The sequence below is a fragment of the Nycticebus coucang genome, chromosome 6 (genome assembly GCF_027406575.1).
Source record: "Nycticebus coucang isolate mNycCou1 chromosome 6, mNycCou1.pri, whole genome shotgun sequence".
Classification (NCBI taxonomy): Eukaryota; Metazoa; Chordata; class Mammalia; order Primates; family Lorisidae; genus Nycticebus; species Nycticebus coucang.
The window spans coordinates 121,838,983-121,860,530 of record NC_069785.1 but is presented as its reverse complement, the minus strand read 5'-3'; the positions used below and the strand labels follow the sequence as shown (position 1 = coordinate 121,860,530).

At 52.7% G+C, this 21,548-nt stretch overlaps 1 protein-coding gene across 2 annotated transcripts; it reads right to left on the bottom strand.

The window, feature by feature from the left end:
• Positions 1-145: 145 nt before the first annotated feature.
• SIDT2 (SID1 transmembrane family member 2) lies at positions 146-18,940 on the bottom strand. 2 transcript variants are annotated; one of them, XM_053593251.1, is made up of 27 exons: positions 18,182-18,940; positions 15,058-15,179; positions 14,662-14,826; positions 14,527-14,572; positions 13,998-14,099; positions 13,809-13,892; positions 13,008-13,107; positions 12,765-12,830; positions 11,759-11,852; positions 11,348-11,400; positions 10,531-10,602; positions 10,299-10,370; positions 10,047-10,109; positions 9,173-9,291; positions 8,778-8,851; positions 8,602-8,668; positions 7,711-7,784; positions 7,460-7,583; positions 7,183-7,300; positions 6,167-6,303; positions 5,789-5,897; positions 5,476-5,552; positions 5,251-5,297; positions 4,864-4,969; positions 3,476-3,586; positions 1,670-1,783; positions 146-1,575 (listed from the first exon to the last, which is right to left on the bottom strand). In XM_053593251.1, exons 1-27 carry the CDS (start codon positions 18,362-18,364, stop codon positions 1,513-1,515), a joined length of 2,562 nt encoding a protein of 853 aa, XP_053449226.1. In that variant the 5' UTR covers positions 18,365-18,940; the 3' UTR covers positions 146-1,512. The 2 variants fall into 2 exon arrangements, with proteins under 2 accessions (XP_053449226.1, XP_053449227.1); XM_053593252.1 differs by lacking the exon at positions 10,047-10,109.
• Between the last annotated feature and the right edge of the window lie 2,608 nt (positions 18,941-21,548).

Genomic DNA, 21,548 nt, shown 5'->3' with positions numbered 1-21,548 from the left:
GAATCAAGGAACTGAAGTTTCTAGTGCCACCATGGCTTGGAGAGAGAAAGGCAGGCCAGAAGAAATGGGAAATGCACCCCTCATCCTCAACATCTCCACCCAGAAAGGGAGAATAGTAAGCCAAGCCTCCAAGAGCTGCCTCTAGCTGTGTGTTTATTGAACGCAGACTCATTCATAGAAAACAAATGCAACCACAGCATGGAAAGACATAAAATGAAGTTCTGAAAAAAAAAACACCCGGACCCACCTCCTCAACCCAGACCAAAGAGAGCTATAAAAACAAATTTGGGAGAATAAAACACATTCTCATCCCCGAGGCAGAGGCTCAACTTGACCTCCCCATCCTTGGCATCTGGAATGGACTGGAGGGGATGAAGGGCTCCAAGGACCAGAATGGGCAGGAGAGCCCCAAACAGGGGTGACTCTGTAAACTCCAAAGTTTTGTAAGTATGGACGTGTGTGACTGACATAGAACCTGGCTGAAGACTGGACGGAAATTCAGAGCCCAGCCCTGGGTCCTAGAGTGAGGCTGGGACTGCAGACACACAGGCAAAATAGCATGTCCCTTCCTTAAGCCCCTTTCCAAGGTAGGCACTGGGCTCCTGCAGCTGTGAAGGCAGGACGGGATGGGCTGTTTCATCCCTCCTCTGCCCTGGACATTCTTGGGCAGTGTCAATGGCACTGAAAGGCCCCCAGCTGGGATTTGGCAGGGCTAAGGGCCTGGAAAGGACAGGAAGGGTTGAGTCACTTTTCCCTTCAGTCCTGGTACAGGCATCAGTCTGGGGGCTAATGGGACAAGGAGATGACCTCTGAATTTAGCCTCTCAGAAGGTGGTTCTCAAATTGGGCTGACTGCATTGCTGAAAAGCCAGCCCTGAGCATAGATCAGAGGGGACAGGACACATACTGCTTTGGGCCCCTTGCAGGCCTTAGCACCTAAAGTCTGGCACCAGGTGGCCACCCCCAAAGTCCCACACTCCCATCCATCCTGGCTGACTAGAGTGGGCAGTGATGGCAGCCAGGTATAGCCCCAGAGAGAAGTAGAGCCCTGGTACAGGACAGAGACTCAGGTCCCAGACTAAATCCTGCAGTGGGAACGCAGGAGGAGGAAAGGGCTTTGGGTCCCAGGCTTGGGAGGTGGTGAAGAGGACGGGCGGAATGCAAGGCGTGAGATGGGGAGGACGTCATCTTCCCTTCTTCCTCCTGCAGAAGGACAAACGGAGAGCCAAAGGACAGGGCCCGCGGAAGGCCCCAACACTGAGAAGAAAGCAGCAATTTGGCCAATGTCTGCAGTTTCAGGGAGCAGGCCTCCTCCCAGCAGAGGGCAGCTGCAAGGCTCAGTGCCACCCCATGACTATCTCAGGCCAGGCTCAGGCTGGACCTCACCGTCCCACCACTACTCAGTGTTTGGCAGCAGTGCTGGGACTTGTACTTCCAGCGCTCCAGAGATGCCGGGCATCGGACACTGATGTGCTCAGAGCCCCGAGAGGTAAAGTGAAGGCCAAGGCTCCTGCTAGAAGACGTAGATCTTGTCCCGCTGCACAGTGTCCAGGTCATCGTCCAGTGTCAGCAACACCTGGGGGGGTGGTGGGGGGTGGATGCCAGATCAGCCACAGAGAAAGAGGCAGCCTCTACCTCTACCCTCCTAGGTTGGGCCAGGTCCTGCCTACCAGAAAGGACCCGAACATGGCAATGGAGGACAGGAAGTGCCAGATGTCATGGTCGTCAAAGAAGTCGAGGAGGATACAGTCTCGGTTGTGCTCCCTTGACTCCGCGGGTGTTTTCTTGGGAAGGAACAGAGACAGCCACGTGCTGACCCTGTTCTGGCAAGACCAGGGGCAGACCCACTCCCCTTTCACTCAAGGGGACCCCTCTTCCCTCCCCAGGCAAGAAAGCACCTTGTTTTGATCCGTCCCATGCCCTCGTCCCCCTCATCTGAGAAATAGCCTTTGGTTACAAACTTCTCCCCAGTCTGCTGGCTTCTGCTTGCTCCTTTTCCTTCGCTCCTGTCCTCCACCCTTCACATTCTTCCTTCGATCTAAGAGCTGAGAATTCTAATAACCTTGAGATGCCTTCAACTCAGAGGTGCCACAAGGCCTCCTAACTCAATCCCCTGCCTGAACTCTGTAACCTGCTCCGCCCCCTGGTTCACTGTTTTCTCCAAAGTACAATCATCAGGTTACACCCCTGCTCAAGGACAGTAGCCATGGGCTGTGGCACTCAAGGTCCTCCCTGCTCTACCAGTAACCTCCATCCCACAAACATCTACTGATCACCCCACACCCATGTCTGGGGGGTTATCCAGGCTGCATGCTGAGGCCACAGACATGACCAAGACCTGCTCTGGCCTCAAGGAGCTCAGTCTTCACCTGGCCCCCAACTTAGTGCATTCACTGACCTCCAACATCACCAGAGCTTTTATGGCCAAGAACAAGGCAATAAGGCCTGTCTCCTCCATGAAGAGCTCCTGGGCTCCTAATTCAGTCTTCTCTGTGCTCTGTCCCCCAGTACATTCCCCTTCACACCTGTGCCCTTCATCTCATGTATCAGAAATTGTATTTTTTTTTTTTTGAGACAGAGTCTCATTCTGTCACCCTGGCCATAGTGCCATGGGGTCACAGCTCACAGCAACCCCAAACTCTTGGAGTCAAATGATTCTCTTGCCTCAAACTCCTGAGTAGCTGGGACTACAGGCACCTGCCACAATGCCCAGCCACTTTTTTTCTATTTTTAGTAGAGACAGGGTCGTACTCGTGCTCAGGATGGTCTTGAACTCCTTAGCACAAGCGATCCACTCGCCTCGGCTTGCCAGAGTGCTAGAATTACAGACGAGCCACCAGCCATGTATCAGACAGTAAATAGTAAAACATGTATTAATATCTCTTTCCCTCTGGAATTAGATTATGAGTGCCTCAGAAGCAGAGACCATGGCAGACTTAGTTCTGATCACAGAATTAAGGTCCAACACATAGGTACTGAATAAGACAGAAAAGAGAAACCTTGACTTCTTTTTTTTTTTTTTTTTTTTTGGCCGGGGCTGGGCTTGAACCCGCCACCTCCGGCATATGGGACTGGCGCCCTACACGTTGAGCCACAGGCGCCGCCCGAAACCTTGACTTCTGTGACTTCAAATCCCAAATGCCACTCACTGGCTGTGTGTCTCGGCAAAGGTCACTTGTCCTCTCTGAGCCTCAGCTGCTTCCTAAATAAAATGGAGATATCTCCAGGCTGTAAAGCTGAATGCTAGGAAAATTAAATGAGAAAGCAGCTAGGAAAGTGCTGGACCATGGCAGGTGCTCCCAAACAATTAGGCTGGGCACAGTGGCTCATACCTGTGGATTCTAGTACTCTGGAGGATCTCCAGAGGCCAGGAGTTCAAGACCAGCCTGGGCAATATAGCAAGACCCCATGTCTTATTTTTAATAAAAGCCTTGGCCATCTGTTGGCTCATGAGGAGCTTGTGAGTCCCTACTCACCTGCCAGGTGCTGAGCCCCTGGAAGAAGAAGAAGAGCGCGAAGCCCCAGACCACGGAGGTGCAGACGATGCAGAGCAGGGGGATGAGCTTGATCCTCTCCCCACTGCGCAGCTGGGGTGGGGAGAGAGGGACAGGAGCCTGAGGGCCAGGCCTCACCTGTCCTTTCCAAGCCTCTCTTAATATCCTTCCAAATACCCTCCCAGGCTTTTACGACCAGTCCTTGAGGAAGCTGTCTTAGATTCACACCACCTCGCACAGCCACAGAGCTCAGCCTGCACCCACACCTGCAGCCTGGTTATGTTGCTCCAATATCCACCCTAGCTGGTAATCCATGTACCCAGAATCCTGTGCTGACAAAATATATTGGCCAAGAGGGTCCCTTGGGAAGCTTGATCCTTAGAGGCACAGGCCCACCACAGATTTAGTTCCTATCTCCTCTCAACCCCTCCTGCATTATTTATTTATTTATTTTTGAGACAGAATCTCACTTAGTCTCAACCCCTCCTACTTGCTTTATTTATTTATTTATTTATTTATTTATTGTTGAGACAAGAGTCTTACTTAGTTACCGTGGGGTTCAGTACAGTGGCATCATAGCTCACAGCAACCTCAAACTCTTGGGCTCAAGTGATCCTCTTGTCTCAGCCCCCTGAGTAGCTGGGACTTCAGGCACCTGCCACAATGCCCAGCTAGTTTTTCTATTTTTTTAGTAGAGACAGGGTCTCTATTTGCTCAGACTAGTCTTTTTTTCTTTTTTAGAGCCTCAAGCTGTTGCCCTGGGTAGAGTGCCATGGCATCACAGCTCACAGCAATCTCCAACTCCTGGGCCTAAGCGATTCTTTTGCCTCAGCCTCCCAAGTAGCCAGGACTACAGATGCCTGCCACAACGCCCAGCTATTTTTTGGTTGTAGTTGTCATTGTTGTTTGGCAGGCCCAGAATGGATTCGAACCCACCAGCTCTGGTGTATGTGGCCAGTGCCTTAGCCGCTTGAGCTACAGGCGCCAAACCCAGACTAGTCTTGAACTCCTGAGTTCAGGCAGTCTACTAGCTCGGTCTGCCAGAGTGCTGGGATTACAGGCATGAGCCACTGCACCGGGGCAACCCCTTCTGCATTAAAAGGGGTCCTAAACAACTCAAAATGCTACCAATTTTAAGGCCCCTTTATAGGATATGGAAGGGGCTCAGTAAATGGCCCTTAGTCTGCCGTTGGCTCCCTGGGGGCACACGCAAGAGGCTTTAGCCCGTCCCTTCCTCAAATCTCACCGGCATAGACAAATGGACAGAAAACTCTTCACTCACACACCAAGTCCTGTCCTGGGCAAGCCATGCCTAGTCGCCCTCCCCAGAAAGCAGAGAAGCTGACAGCAGTGGCTCATTCCCCACTCACCTTCATAATTATGTAGAAGGCAAAGTAAAGAAGGAGGTTGCAGATGCCGATGGCCAGCAAGTAGGAGGCAAAATCATTGGGGCGCATGATGAGCCCGTAGGCAGCCCTGGCAAGAAGGGTAAGGGGCTGGTGGAGTGGGGAAGGGCCAAGAGCAAGAAAGGGGCTCTTCCTTATTCCCCCCCCCCACCATCCTTTATTATGATGTGGGGCTGGGGTCAGAGGCCCACAGAAGACTCCAGAAGCCCAGGTGCCACCACTCCTCTCCTTAGCCCTCATTTCTCATGCCTGACATTTAGAAGTTGTCCACGGTCTCTAAGGCAGCCAGTGGCTGACCAAGTCCCCAGCTGTCCACCCAGCCAGGCTACCAGAAAAAACAGCCAGACTCACAGTGACCAGTTGATAATGTTGCCCATGACCAGCAGTACCATTCGGTCCTGCAGGGAAGCAAAGACATGGGGATTGAGAGGCGGGAAGAGAGATGGGAAGAAACGGAAAAGGCCCCATCGGCTGGCCCCTAATCCTACCCTAGGTTCTCAGCTGTGCCTCCTTCCCCCCACCCCCTGGAGAGATGAGAGTGGAGGAGGAGGAAGGGGCTGGGGAGCTGGGCAGTACCACGTAGAGGGGCCCACTGCACTGCCGGATGCAGTCCGTGTAGAGCACGTGCAGAATGCGGCGGAAGATCCCCGAGTCTGCAAGGAGAAGGGGATGGTGCTGACAGGCTCAGGTGTGATGAGCCTTTGCTGTCATTGGGGACCCCTGGCCTGGGCCAGCTGAGCAGCTGGGGCCTTCAGAGGGCACAGCCCTGCAAGGCCTTATCTAATTCCTGAGTGTCTCCTGTGTGTCTAGGTCCCTGAGGCCACCACCCTCTGTTCCAGGCATCCCTCCAGGTTCCCTCCCACAGGCCCTGACCTGGCCATGCCCTCACCCAGCTTCCAGCGTCCCATGTAGTAGAGCTGTGTGCTGAGAAGCAGGGTGGCAATGATGTGAATGACGGAGAAGATGATCCAGAACACCGTGTTCCCCTTGCCAAAGACCTGTCGGGAGGCCACCGAGGGCAAAGGAGGGGAGGTGCTGAGGGCTGCTGCTCCCACGGCCCACCCCTCCTGGGGCTCACTGCCTGGCCTGGCCCCGGTACTCTGAGGGGGGGCCCAGGAAGGCATCTCAGGGCTGGAGCAGGGATCTCTTCTGCAGGAGGTAGCAGGGGGTGTGCACACCCACGTGTGTGAACACGTGCACCTTTCCTATCCTACAGGGGGAGCGGAGCGAGCCAGTGGGCTCGAGGCAGAGCTGGTCAGGCCCTCACCACGCCCAGCACAGAGAAGAAGATGACGATGGCCAAGCAGGCATAGGCGCTATAGGCGCTGGCGTTGATGTCGGGGTGCCGCTTCTGGTAGAGCTTCAGCATGCAGAGTCCGGCGATCATATACATGAACGATGTGTCTAGGATGGGGGGCACAGTGAGCTACAAAAACACCTGCCAAGCCTTAACAGAGAATCCCCAGCCCTGACAAGCAGAGAGGAAGAGAGAGCCCCAATGCCTTGCGATGTCCACAGAGTGAGTTGGTGGCAGGTTGGCATGTGAATGCCAGTCCCTTAACTATCCCTGTCACCCCACAGGCTGTTACTAGAATCTGACATCTCCTGGTGACAAGGACAACTTAGTCTGAGTGTCTTAGGCTGTGAGCATCCTGAGATCAGAGACCAGTTATTTTTTATTTTTTTATTGAGACAAGAGTCTTACTTTGTCACCTTCTGTAGAATGCCGTGGCTCACAGTAACCTCAAACTCTTGGGCTCAAGCGATTCTCTTGCCTCAGCCTCTCTAGTAGCTGGGACTACAGGCACCCACCACAATGCCCAACTATATTTTATTTTATTTTATTTTTTATTATTTATTTATTTATTTATTGCAGTTTTTTGGCTGGTCTGTGGGGCCGACGCCCTACTCCTTTGAGCCACAGGCACCACCCTATGTTTTATTTTTGTTTAGCAGGCCCGGGCCAGCTTTGAACCCACCAGCCCCAGTGCATGTGGCTGGTGCCCTAACTACTGAACTATGGGCACCCAGCCCAGAGACCATTTCTTAATTATCTTAAGTTTCCTCAGTGCTTGCACAGGCCTTTACATAGGAAAAGCTCAACAGATGAATGAAATGGCACCCAGGGGCCCCCTTCCCAGATGCTAGGATGGGTGCGCACACAGCCATCCCAGCCTTGGAGTTTCCTTCTGGGCTGAGTCTCAGGGACCCCAGTGGGTGACTGGGGGATGGTGGAGGACTCAGGCTGTGGGTTCAGCTAGAGAAGAGGGAGACCCCACTCACCAAACTGGAAATTGGTGTAGTTGGGGCACACGTGATAGCAGGCACTAAGCAGCCCCTCCATCATCAGGGCTGTGCCCATGGCATAGAACAGACCAAAGTGTTTGGGGATCCCACATTCCTGTTGGGAGGAGAAAGGAAGGGAGGAAGAAAGTGAGATAGGAAGGGACCAGAGAGGGTGCCCAGAGAGGGGCAGAGGAGGGGTGGTGTGTTTGCAGGGCAATTTGGGGGGGTGGGGGCAAGGCAAGGGCATCCTGGCAGGCAGTTGGGTGTCCCTCACCAGGGCGTGGAGGTCGTTGCGCAGCAGGGCCCGATTGTGGTTGATCTCCCGCTGCAGGATGATGAGCAGGAAGAGCAGCCCCAGCAGGATGTACCCCAGGTTACTGAGGATGTTGTTGAAGGCGCTAGAAAGGGCACCACAAGGCGTCTACTTAAGTCTCCTCTCCAGCCCCAGCAGCGATTTGCAAAGCCCCTGCCCGACCCCAGTTCACCCCCAGCCCAGAGTAGGAGGCCTCCCAGCACAATCTCTACCTGAGGTTGCCCAGTGGGTGGGCGCAGAGGAAGTTGTAGTAGCAGATGTCCTGATTCCCTGTGACATTCACCACCTGCAACAGGAGTCGGGGCCGGAGAAAGGGCTGCTAACATGCCCCACTCTGCCCCCAGCCCATGCCACACCAGGTGGGCCACGTGGCTGAAGAGAACAAATGCCGTCACTGCTAGCAGGTGTGGCTACACAGTACCCTAGACACATGCTCCTTTTGAAAAAAGGGATAGCCGGGCGGTGCCTGTGGCTCAGTGGGTAGGGCGCAGCCCCATATACCGAGGGTGGCGGGTTCAAACCCGCCCCAGCCAAAATGCAACCAAAAAATAGCCAGGCGTTGTGGCGGGCGCCTGTAGTCCCAGCTACTCGGGAGGCTGAGGCAAGAGAATCACCTAAGCCCAGGAATTGGAGGTTTCTGTGAGCGGTGACACCACAGCACTCTACCAGGGCAACAAAGTGAAACACTGTCTCAAAAAAAAAAGGGATAAGAGGCTGCACAGTGACTGTCTCCCTCGTTAGGTGTGGCTAAACACCCTGAGGCATGACCGTAAGGGAAGCCCTTGCCCCACAGCACAGAGAAAAGGGAAGAGAAACCAACCCTTACAAAGTCTGGGACTTTTGTTTCAGAGTCTCCACAACTACCAGGGAAAGTGCTATCCCTGGTATTATGCCGCCCCCATTCTGCAGATGAAGAAACTGATGCTCAGGGAGGTGAAGTGATTTGCCCAAGGTCACACTGAGCTGGTAAGGCAGAGCAGGTATGAACCCACATCCCAGGACCTAAGACCTGTGCTCCTTCCAGAGCCCCATGCTAAGAGTCCCTGCATGTGGGGACAGTGTCCCAGGCCATGCTGAAGGTGAGCCAGCCTCTGTCCTCTCACCGTCTGGTAGGTGATCACCAGCTGCACCACAGGAAGGGCATAGAAGACAGCAATGGTGGCGATGTTCCTGAGGAAGGAGAGGTGAAGGTGAGGGGCACAGGGCCTAAGAAGCGGCCACGTCACCTGCCAATCCCATCCACCAAGAACAGGAATCCCAGTATGTTCAGCCCACTTACCAGAAGTAGATCTGGTACTTTTTCCGAAGAACACGCTTGTCCTTCCGTGCCAGGTCAGCCACATAGAGGTATTGCTAGGAGAGGCAGGAGTGAACCCCACTTACCCACCACCTGGGAAAGGCCCCTCTCACTCAGACTGGAGGTGGACAAAAGGGGCCTCCCTCAGACAGGCCTGGATTCAGGTGGACAGACCAGTTAGACCAAGAGGGTTGGGCCCATTGGGCTAGAAGGGGTTGGAGGGTGAGTTAGTTTCCCCCGGAATCTATGATGCCCTGGCTGAGCTTGTGCCCTCTGCTTCCCTCAAATACCACGTCAGTGGGAAATATGCTGGGGCCTGAACACAGAATGTCCCTTCCTCAGGAAATCCCTGCCCAGGCCAAGCCCACAGGTCAGACCTTGGTGCGAATAACATTTTTGTCTGAATCGATGTCAGTCAATGTATCATAGTCATCCTCCTCCACAGAGCTCATGGAGTCCAGTCGTGGCCGGGTACCCACTGGGTCAAAGGAGCGGCCTGGAAAGGAGGGAGGGGTTGTGCCTGTGAGCACAGAACCCACGGTCTGCCCCCACCCATTTGAGGCAACTGTAAAAATTACTAGGAAGAGGTAAATTGTAGGCTGGGGCTCTGAGCAGGGGTGGAGGTAGGCTCAGGAGCTGGGAGGACATATCAGGTGCTCCAAGAGGGGAGCAAGGGTGGGCTCTGCGAGGAGGCCATCAAACAGGGCTCACTCTAGCTTTACGCTACTCCTGGCTCCCCTCTCTGAGCTGGGCAGACCCTAGGCCCCAGACACAAGCCACAGGATTGAACTTGGCAAGTCATGCTGATTAGAAGTTATCCAGCCCTGTCAGTTCTGAGAAGACACCGCCTTGGCCCCCCAGGTTCAAGACCCCATGGGAGTAGGTGCAAGGTGGGGTGGGACCCTGCCTCTAGAAGAACACCTCTCCTTCATCTAGCTTGTCTCCTGCCTTCAGAAGCTTTTTCCTGTGACTTTGCCGAGCCAAAGCCCCCAAAGGCCAGAATGTGACACCCACACCCTCAAGCCTTACACCAGCAGGCAAAAAAGACAGCAAACTAGAACTTCGGGCCTGGGGGCAGCTGAGGTGCCAGCCCACCAGCACTGGGGCCAGTGCCTGCCTATCTCAGAAGACACAGAGCTGGCATCAGATGGAGAAGCCATGCACAGAGCATCTTTCAGGGCCTGGGGTCGGCAGTCAACTGCCCTGCAGGAGCTGATTGGCAGGGCAGCTCCACCCCCTCCCCACATCTACCCATGGCAATGCACAGCTGCCGCATCTGGCCAGAGGGGAGGCGCCGCTTGAACTGGTCGTGCCCTTCAAAGGAAAGGGAAAATTACCAGGGAGCTGGGACCAAGGAAGAAGATGAGGGAGGAAGGGGCAAGAAAACAGCAGGCCCTCCCTTGGTTCCAGCATCTGGCAGAAGAGGTAACCGCCCACCAGGACTTTTCACCCAGCCAACACCAGCTCTGCACTACACAACCCCTTCCCGCCCAGCCCACTCACCGTGGTAACCATAAGAGAGGTCCCCAGTGCCCTCGCTGTCAACCAAACCATCAGTGGATCCGGAACCATTCTCTGTAGGGAGTGGTCAGTGGTGAGTGAGGCAGGAGAGACCTCAGGGAAGGGGACACTGGCCCATCCCTAAGGGGCTCTGAGCAGCTGCAGGAGGAGGGGCAGCAGAAGATGGCAGACCAGGTTATGGAAGGCAAGCACAGCCTCTGGCATTGACACATACCAAAGGAGCCATAGTTGTAACCCTCATATGCGGAGCTGCCAGGAAAAGAATCAGCCAGAACTCGAGGGTGACCTGCAATGAGAAGTCAAGGTCACCTTAGCCCTGGAAGCAGAGAGAGGCCTGGAGCCAGGGGAAAGAAAAAGTGAAGAATCCAGAGAAGATAGCCACAGACAGGCCATGCCAACAGCAAAAAACAAATACCTAACCAAGCAAACACATCTCACTCCCATGTCAACACCTGCCCCAACCTCCCACCTGTCCCTCCCATGGAAACAGAACCACCCTTTGTCTCTAAGGAGAGGAAGGTCAAGGGACTGACACTACACATCTAAGTTACTGGCAGCAAGCACAGACATCGTCTGGCCTGCCCAGACCCCTGCCCCACACCCAGACAGCCCTATGCTTCACCTCCCTCCCCGCTCTGGACTCCAGCTCCTCTGTCCACAGCATCTGGAGCTTACCAAGAAGAGAAGCTGAGAGGGAAGGTCCCAAGCAGGAGAGAGATAGAAGGAGAGGGAGGGGTGGGAGGAAGGAAAAGAAAATGAAAGGTTAATAATCCCAGAGACTGTGAGCAGAACTGCCTAAGACAGACCGACAGTCATGGGGAACAAGTCAAGTGTCAGCCTCCAAGGTGCTCATGTCAGGAAAGGACCAGCACAGTATCCCAGCCCCGTTGCCATCCACAAGTGTTACTCCCAGGCTGAACATTACGAAGCCCCAGTCCTTCCTCCTCCATGCCCTGAGTGAACCATCTACCACTCCCCCTCCAAAACATGCACCAAAGCCCGCCCTCCCCATCCCGGCCCCCTGGAGGTACCACTTTCTGGGCAGGCTCGGTCCATGGCCACTAGCAAGGTCTTCTTCTTCTGCCTGCAGGGACAGAATCCAGAGGCCACCCAGATGGGACAGGACAAGAATCCATCAGTGCTGGGTTCAATCTCCTTCTACCCTCTCCACCCTATGGGATCCCTAAAACCTTGTTCTCCACCCTGGATCCCAGGGTTACTATTGGGCTAGGGAGCAATGTGGGTTCTTCCTGCTTAGGAAGAAGGTTGAGGGGAAGGGTTGGTTTCCATAGGAGAAGCCCATGGACCACAGCCCCTAAAAGGGCCCTGTTCTCCGCTACTCTGTGGAAGTTGCACAATACCCTGGGCCAGTTCAGATCCTGCCAGGCTGCCTCCCTAATGCATCCTGCCCAACCCACCCCAGACCAACAATGCCACTTTACCTCCAGTTCTCCCAACAGGCCAGGAGGACAGTCAGCAGGTAGAAGGACAGAAATATGCCCAGGCAGAAGAGCATCCCACCAACATAGGCCTCGGCTGCAGGGAGGGAAGCAGGAAGGTCAACACAGCAAAACCTTTTGACGTATCCCATATGGCGCTTGAGAACCTGTGTGACCTGGCTTCTCTGCCCAACCTGACCTCTGCTGCTCCTCCCCTCAGATGTAACACCCTGGCCAGAAAGACCAACTGCCAGTTCCCAAATATGCCAAACTCGGACACAATCCTGTCTCTGCTTGTGTTGCTCCCTGTGCAAGAACTTTCACTTCTTACTTTTTGAAAACTCTATCTTGACTTAAACTTCAAGCCACAGCTCAGGGGCTGTGTCCTCTAGGAAGTCTTCCCCATCCTCTGTCCCCACAGTGGTGTGTGCTCTGTTCATCACAGCTCTTAGCAAACTGCAGAGCGGCAGCCTCCTGACCCTTCAGATGGGGGTTCCCTAAGGACTGAAGCCCTAGCACACCACTTGGGACCCAGGAGGTGGTCGATAAATATTTGCTGAATAAATCATCTCTACAGGAGAGGCACCTTCTTTTCTCTCCTATCACAATCCCTTATTTTATCTTATACTTTCCTATTTGTAAAGAGCTCCTCTTAATCCCTCAGTAAATATTTCTTGAGTAGTGACTCTGGGCCCAGGACTTTCTTGCTAATTTTGTGCAAAACCTCATAATTCAGTGAAATCAATGGGACAAACTTTATTACCTCTGTAACAGAGACAGGGAAACTGAGGCTCAATGAGAGTACACTGCTGATACGTGGCAGAGAGTGAACTAGAACTCAGGACTTCAATCTTTAGTCACAGACTGCCTGTACCACATTACAAGGGAACTCCCTATCTGGACGCCTGCCAAGAACACTCTGCCTCCTGGCCTGCTGGGCTGCTTGCACAGGGAACACCCTCCAGCCCAGGCCTAAAAGGAAGAACCAGAGAGGCTTGCCCACACTCACAGGTAACTGCTTGAGATACCAGCACTGAAAGGGTTTTCTGGCGGTGCCCTTGATCAACTGGTTCATCTGGAAGGAAAATGTCAATTGGTAAAGAAGTGGATGCCTGACGCTTGGCTAGAGTTGGTGGGACCTCGTCTTGGAGAGTCTGGGTCCAAAAGTCCATGTCCCATCAGGTCTACCAATCACCCATGCCTGGTCTTATCCCTCCCAGGAATAGAGGGAAGTAGAAATGTACAAATGTACCTTCCATAAAAGGGTAGAAAGGCAAGGAACCCCCGCAGGCCTGGTCTTCGGTCTTTACCACCACCACCACATAAAAGCTGTTGCTGGGGAAGTCTTTGCGCTGCAGAATGACAATGGTGACATCATCATGAACATCACCATCATCATCCTCTTCTGAGTACTTACCCTGGGCCAGACATTATGCTAAACTCTTTATAGACATCATTTTACTTAATCCTCACAAAGGCCCTTAAGATAAGTAAGTGCTGGATAGGCTTAGAGAAGTTAGCTTAGCGTCAGACTGCCAGTAAAGGGTAGAGACTGGATTATCTGGCCCCAGAGCCCAAATCCTGAGCCTACATCACTGCCAGGAAAACAAATGTGTGTGTGCTGCACATGGGTTGGGCTGCTACAGGCTGGGCAACAGCCAGAAGTGGGCGGGGTGGGGGTGGGGGGCAAGACTGCCCCATCAGTAGGAGGACTTGATGTTGTAAAGCAAACACATGGCTTCCCCATCCTGCCTCCACCCTTCGCCAAGGGTAGTACCCTGCATCAGCCAGGAACCTGGGGCATCTTCCTCGCCTCGCTATTATTAGAATGAATGAAGTAAATATGGCAGCTGCTCTTTCCCATCACCAAGGGTAATTAAGATTGTGGCTCAACTCTCACATACATCAGGTGATTCAAAGTCAAAAGATCTGGAGGGCCAAGACTCGGTCTTGTGAGAGACAGGAATGGGCAGAGGAAAAGGAGCAAGGGATGAGAAAGTTACCCAGCTCATTGCCTGGCAACACCTCCCATAAGGCTGTGTGCACCTCTCACCTGCACAGTGATGGCGGCCTTCTTGGTCATAGTCTGGTACATGCCAATGAAGGCAACGTTGTTGTCCAGGTCATAGACAGGGCACTACAGAGGGAGGAGGAGAGACAGTTGGATGGGAATCTGGGCCTGCCCCTCTCTTCAGCAGCCCGGCTACCTGCCAGTGGAGAGTTACAAGGGCAGGCAACTCACCAGGACATCTTGGATGGAGATGACTGTGCAGGGGAAGGCCTTGGTGGAGGTCACCTTGACAATCACCGAGTCCACTCCATCAGGGAACTCATACTTGAAATACTAAGGACATAAAAAGTATGCTCTCTCATGAGCATGCTCTCTTGGCCACTCTAGAAGGGAACAGTCTCCCATAAACAAGGACCCGGAATCCTCTCAGAGTTCGGCAGTAGAGGCTTTCTGGGGAGAAGGGCCTTGATCATAGCAACCCCATTTTCCGCAGATCATTCCTTTCTGCCTCAGCTGCACACTCAGGACAGTGCCTGAAAGGCAGAGTGGGCAAGATGGCAACCAGACCCTGCATCTCTGCACTGTCCCACGCTATCTGTCCCTCGTCACCTTAGGCCCAGAGCTCCTGATTCCAGACAGTCCCATCATGGAGAACACAACCAACTTGAAAGTCCCAGCAAAGACCACTAACCAGTCCTACTCTCAAGTTCAATTTTCCCCCATTTCTCCTCTTGAGGGGAAGCCAACAGTGAGATGTTACCTGCGGCTGGGCTGCTGTGGTGTTGAAGCTAAACTGCTCCCCAGTCCTGCAGAGTGGAGAAGAGCCCCTCATAGTCACTCCCAGAGCTTGGGAAGGAGGCCAGACCCCACGGTCCCCTCGCTGTACCCTGCTGACCTGAGCACAAAGTCGTCCATGCGGCTAACTCGGAGCTGGTACGTGGTGTTGACTGGTGACAGAGTGGACACATCCACGTAGAAGAACTGGACCTCAGACTCATTCTTGGTGGGGGGCTGACATAGTGTGCGTTCCACTTTTTGGTAGAGGTACTTGCGTTGAAACCTATGGCCCAAAGCAAAGTCAGTTGTGACTTCTATCCCACTCCAGAGAAGCATGGCCCAGTTCCTCCTGTCTGGTCCCTACCACCTCCCTATCCCTAGGCAGACAAGCAAGCTCTGACCAGCCTCCAGGCTCAAGGAATGGAGAAGAGAAACAGAGAGGCTCCTGGGTGAGGCTCTGGGCAAGGCCTGGCCTAGGCCACTCCCCCTCCCTGGTCCCCCAGGTCCTACTCACAGCCCTCGCAGGATTAGGGGCACCTGGAAGGACACCACAGCCTCCTTCTGGCGGACCACAAACAGCAAAGGCGCCCCCTTCTGCTTGTTCAGGACGTTCACAGACACACGCACGCCCTCAGTCTGCAGGATGAAATAGAAATGCTCTTCTCTCAAGCGCCTGCCACCCAGGACACGTGAATCTGGAGATTGTGAGCCCTGCCCTCCCTCTTGCCAGCCACTCTTTACTTTCTCCATCCTGGTCAGGCTGGAAAGCTGTCTTTGCCCCTTCCCTTGACAGAATAACCCCTAGTCTCCAGGAGGGACTTGAGCTGAGTTAGAGGAGAGCAGTATAGAAAAGCAGCTTCTTGGGAGATGCCTATACCTCAGTGGGTAGGGCACTGGCCATATGCACCAGGGCTGGTGAGTTCAAACCAGCCTGCTAAAAACAAAAAAATAGGCACTGGGGCGGCACCTGTGGCTCAGAGGAGTAGGCGCCAGCCCCATATGCCAGAGGTGGCAGGTTCAAACCCAGCCCCGTCAAAAACTACAAAAAAAATAATAAAGTAAAATAGTCAGGCATTGTGGTGTGCACCTGTAGTCCCAGCTATTCAGGAGGCTGAGGCAAGAGAATTGCTTAAGCCCAAGAGATGGAGGTTGCTGTGAACTGTGACACCACAGCACTCTACCGAGGGCAACAAAATGAGACTCTGTCTCAATAAAAAAAAAAAAAAAAGAGGCTTGGCACCTGTAGCTCATGCGGCTAAGGTGCCAGCCACATACACCTGAGCTGGTGGGTTCAAATCCAGCCCGAGCCTGCCAAACAACAATGACGGCTACAACCAAAAAATAACCGGGCGTTGAGGCGGGTGCCTGCAGTCCCAGCTATTTAGGAGGCTGAGGCAAGAGAATCGCCTGAGCCCAGGAGTTGGAGGTTGCTGTGAGCTGTGATGCCACAGCACTCTACCCAGGGTGACAGCTTGAGGCTCTGTCTCAAAAAAAAAGAAAAAGAAAAAGAAAGAAAGAAAAAAAAGAAAAGCAGCTTCTGGACGGCATGTGTATTCAGGGCAACAGGACCAGGCAACTGCAGGGCCCAACAGACAACACAAGTAGGCCTTGGGAATCTCCATCAGGATACCCCATGTCTATGCATGTGCCCTGGATGCACAGGCCTACCCATACACGTGTGTACACAAACACAACACATGCAGACACAGCAAACCATAAAGTGCTCCTCAATCCTCTTCCCCGTGAACCAGGGGCCCAGCAGGAAACTCCAATTCCAGAACTAATCCAGGAGCCAGAGCCCATGAAGGGAGGAGCAGTAGGTGCTGAATACCAAATCGTACCCTTAGGTCTGACCAAGGGACAGAACTATGGAAAAGGCACTTCACATCTCTGAGCTTCAATTTTCCTCTGTAGAAAATGACACTCACCCTTAGAACTATGGAGAAACATATATAGGACAGTAGGAGTTTTATTTTTTTTTTTTTGAGACAGAGTCTATGTTGCCCTGGGTAGAGTGCTGTGGTGTCACAGCTCACAGCAACGTCAAACTCTTGACCTTAAGAGATGCTCTTTCCTCAGCTGCCCAAGTAGCTGGGACTACAGGTGCCCACAACACCCAGCTTTTTTTGTTGTTGTTATTGCAGTTGTCATTGTTGTTTACTGGGCCGAGGCCAGGTTCCAACCCGCCAGCCCCATATGTGGCTGGCACGCTAGCCACTGAGTTACAGGCGCCAAGCTGACAATAGGAATTTAAAAAAAAAAACTAAGGCCAAGGTGGGTGGATTACCTGAGCTCATGAGTTTGAGACAAGCCAGAGCCAGAGCCAGAGTAAGAACTTGTCTCTAAAAAGTAGCCACGTGTTGTGGCAGGCACCTGGAGTCCCTGCTACTTGGGAAGCTGAGACAAGAGAAAGGCTTAAGCCCAAGAGTTTGAAAGTTGCTGTGAGGTGTGACATCACGGCACTCTACCAAGGGTGACAAAGTAAGACTCTGTCTCAAAAAAAAAAAAAAAAAAAAAACTAAATAAATCTTGAGAATCTGGAGAATGCTTGTTATTAGACTGCTGGAACCGAAGTCCTAGGGCAGCATTTCCCAAAAGGGTAGAGAGACCATAGTTCTTCGGGTGACCTCAGACATTAGAAAAAGGACTCCAAGCTGCAGATCAAACTTGAGAGAATCAGGCACTGGGGGGCAGATCCTAGCCAATTCTGCAAAAAAGTCAGATTCCCCATTCTCTTTTTTTGTGTGTGTCTTTGTTGTTGTTGCAGTTTTGGCTGGGGCCAGGTTCAAACCGCCACCCTTGGTATATGGGACTGGCGCCCCACTCCCTAAGCCACAGGCACTGCCCAGATTCCCTATTCTCAACTCTGCTGCTTCCCAGTAAAATCAGTCATGGAGAGAGAGTGAGAGTACTGGGCAGAAGATCACACAACCAGTATGCAGGAATTCTCTCAATCTCAGCTCTGCCTGGGATTCAACTTCCCAGACCTAGCTACAGCCATGTTCAACCTGGAAACTCACAAATGGGAAAGAAATGAAAGAGAAGAAAGATTGAGGTGGATTCTTCACAGTGGACAAACTCCCTTTCCTTTCCCATCCAACTTGCAGCAGGCCTAATCTCTGCCACCCTCAACTTACAAGGCCACCCAACTTTCCCAGGCAGGTAAAGGGCTAGAAAGTCCCCCATTCATCTCCTTGGGGTGTCTGAGCTGTAACTTGCCTGGGCAGAGCCTTTCAGTTCTGGGCCAGTCTCATTCTCTGGAGGTTTTGTGAGCAAGCCCAGTAGCAACCCTGCTTCCCCTTGCACCCAAAATCCCACAGAGCTATCAGACCCTGGGGGTTAGGGTAGGGAGGAGTCCAGGCCTGCTCAAACCACAACTGGTGGAAGGATGGGGGTTGAACAGAAGATGGGAACAAGACAACTTCAAAAACTGTCCAGTTAAAGCTTCAGAGAAACATGGGTGGCAAAGGAAGAGAACTAGTCAAGAGGCTCCCATGTGGTTCTGGGAATTGAGAACCAAACAGAGGGGCTCAATGATGGGGTCTCTTAAAAGGTAGGGGAGTGGCAGAATCGCCTAGCCCTGTCTCTCACCCACTCCCCTCCAGCCCCCAAGCCCTCACCCAAATCCCAGACCTCACCCGGTTTCGGGTCACGGTATGGTTGAAAGTGTAGATGTTGACCAGCTCGCTGTTGACCTCATCCACGTAGGTGCGCTCAAACTCAGCGTCTTTCTGAGACACATTCTTGGGCCCGAGAGCTCCCAGATGGCTCTCGACCGAGGACACCAAGAGCACCCAGAAGGGCAAGCCCAGAGCGAACATGGCCCCGGCAGGGCGGCAGTCGCAGCGGTGGTGGTGGTGGCGGCGACAGCGACAGGCGACAAGACACCTCCGGGACGGGTTGCGGCAACGGACGCAGCTTCCAGCATCTCACCAGGACCAGAACTTTAACCCTGGCCTGAGATTAGGAAACGTCCCCTCCCAGGAGCCACGGAGACGCTCCCAGGGCACCCGCAGGGGAGGGAATGGCGGGGAGGGGGAGGGGAGGGCAGGAGTGCAGGTTAAGGGAAGGTGCCCCAGCTCGCGAGGGGCTGAGCACTGTCCCGAGACCCTCCAGCGCCGGGCCAGGGCCGTGAGAAAGAAGAGCAGCTGGTTACCCGGAGCCCAGAGACGCCGGGAAACAGGAAGGAGCAGAAGCCGGCTGTCAGCGAGAGCGGCCGAGAAGGGAGGAGAATCAGAGAGCCAGGGGCGTGATGGATGGCAGCGACCCGACGCCCTGCGGGGCGGCGAGTTCTCCAGGGCTCGGGCCCTTTAAGGGCAGGCGGACGCCGGGGCCCGGGCGCCCGCAACTCTGAAAGTGAGCTGCGCCGCGGAGCGGTAAACAGCGGGGCGGCCGGCCTGCCCGCTGACGTCGCTGGAAACTGACACAGATTTAAAGGGCCAGATCCGGGATTCGCCCTTAAAGGAACCGCAGCCCTGGAGCTGTGAAAGAAAGCCATCTCCCACTCCTACCGCCTTGCCTTTCGTCCATCCTAATTATCTGGAAGCTCTTCATGGAATACGCAGATGTTTCCGTGAAGGATCTCCAAGTGTTGGGTTCTTGTTGACAGATTTTTCTCTTTGCTCAAACGTACGGATTCCCTCCCATCGCCGCCTACACCTCCATTTCCACTAACATTCTCCATCCCGTCCATTTTTTTTCTCCTGGGATTTTTTTTTTTTTTTTTGTAGAGACAGAGTCTCACTTTATGGCCCTCGGTAGAGTGCCGTGGCCTCACACAGCTCACGGCAACCTCCAACTCCTGGGCTTAAGCGATTCTCTTGCCTCAGCCTCCCGAGTAGCTGGGACTACAGGCGCCCGCCACAACGCCCGGCTATTTTTTGGTTGCTGTTTGGCCGGGGCGGGTTTTGAACCCGCCACCCTCGGTATATGGGGCCGGCGCCTTACCGACTGAGCCACAGGCGCCGCCCTCTCCTGGGATTTTTTAAAATGAAGAATTTAGATAATTAGAATAGACAACTGTGGCCCTACCAGCGGAGGGGACACTGAGGCAGAAGCCCGTGACTCCACGAGAGGGGCAGCACAGCTGCAGGGACGCCTTCCAAGCTCCTGGGTGCTGTTTCCTCTTCTGTAGAGTCAGTTACTAAGTTCGTTGAAACATACAAACCTTCAGTGGAAATTAATGAAATTTTTCTACAAAATATTTTGCACTGTGTTTGAAGAAGCTTAAAGAATTTTATACTCTTCGATCCAGTAATTCTACTCTGGGGACTCTATCTTAAAGAAATAAGAAACACGCAAAACTGCAGATGCTGGCGTGGATGTGGAGAGAAGGGAACACTTTTACTCTGCTGGTGGGACTGCAAACTAGTATAACCTTTCTGGAAGGAAGTATGGAGAAACTTCAAAGCACTCAAGCTAGACCTCCCCTTTGATCCGGCAATCCCATTACTGGGCATCTACCCAGAAGGAAAAAAATCCTTTTATCATAAGGGCACATGTACTAGACTGTTTATTGCAGCTCAATTTACAATCGCCAAAATGTGGAAACAGCCTAAATGCCCACCAACCCAGAAATGGATTAACAAGCTGTGGTATATGTATACCATGGAATACTATTCAGCTATTTAAAAAAATGGAGACTTTACATCCTTCGTATTAACCTGGATGGAAGTGGAAGACATTATTCTTAGTAAAGCATCACAAGAATGGAGAAGCATGGGGCGGCGCCTATGGCTCAGTCGGTAAGGCGCCGGCCCCGTATACCGAGGGTGGTGGGTTCAAACCTCGCCCCGGCCAAACTGCAACCAAAAAATAGCCGTGCGTTGTGGCGGGTGCCTGTAGTCCCAGCTACTCGGGAGGCTGAGGCAAGAGAATCGCCTTAAGCCCAGGAGTTGGAGGTTGCTGTGAGCTGTGTGAGGCCACGGCACCCTACAGAGGGCAAAAAAAAAAAAGAATGGAGAAGCATGAATCCTATGTACTCAATTTTGATATGAGGACAATTAATGACAATTAAGGTTATGGGGGGAGGAGGAAAAGCGGAGAGAGGGAAGGAGGAAGGGGGCGGGACCTTGGTGCGTGCCACATCTTCTGGGGGGCAAGACATGATTGCAGGAGGGACTTTACCTAACAAATGCAATCAGTGTAACCTGGTTTCTTGTACCCTCAGTGAATCCCCAACAATAAAAAAAAAAAAGAAAAAAAAGAAGAAGAAATAAGAAACACGGATAAAAGTGTGTGGGCAGCTATGCTTATCACTGTAATATTTATAATATAAAACCTAAAGGAAAAAACTTGAATGTCCATAATGAGGAAGAGGTTAAATGCACTGTCATGAAACCATCAAATACAATGCTTCAAGGGCCAGGCTTGGAGGCTGATGCCTGTAGTCCTAGCACTCTGTGATGCTTCAGCACAGGAGTTCAAGACCAACCTAAGCAAGAGCAAGATCCCTGCCACCCCCCACCACTAAAAATAGGGGGGAAAAAATAGCCAAGTGTGATGGTAAATGCCTGTAGTCCCAGCTCCTCCGGAGGCTGAGGCAAGAGGATCTCTTAAACCCAACAGTTTGAGGTTGCTGTAAGCTATGATGCCACAGCACTCTACCCAGGGCAACAGAGTGAAACTCTGTTTCAAAAAAATAAAAAAAAAGATACTTGAGACTTTAAAGGAGGAGTAAACAGAATTGGAGATATGTATATACAATAAATAGTATACATTCCAAATATCTATAGACATGCATTTAAAAAGTTGTAAATTGCTGTTAAAATTTAGCAATGGTTATTTCTCAATTACAGGTGATTTAAAAACATATATATCCCAGCCTGAGCAAGAGCAAGACCCCATCTCTACTGAAAATGAAAAATTATCCAGGAGTCTAGATTAGAGTGCCTGAAGTCCCAGCTACTTGGGAGGCTGAGGCAGGAGGAATGCCTGGAGGAGTCTGAAGTTGCTGCCAGCTAGGGTGATGCAATGGCACTCTAGCCTGGACAACAGAATGAGATT

Coding starts and splice junctions, on each gene's coding strand:
- SIDT2 (XM_053593251.1), bottom strand. CDS start 18,364: ATGTTCGCTCTGGGCTTGCCCTTCTGGGTGCTCTTGGTGTCCTCGGTC. Junction 15,180..18,181: donor ATACCGTGACCCGAAACCGG/GTGAGGTCTGGG, acceptor TTCATCCTGCAG/ACTGAGGGCGTGCGTGTGTC. Junction 7,301..7,459: donor GCAACGACCTCCACGCCCTG/GTGAGGGACACC, acceptor TCCTCCCAACAG/GAATGTGGGATCCCCAAACA.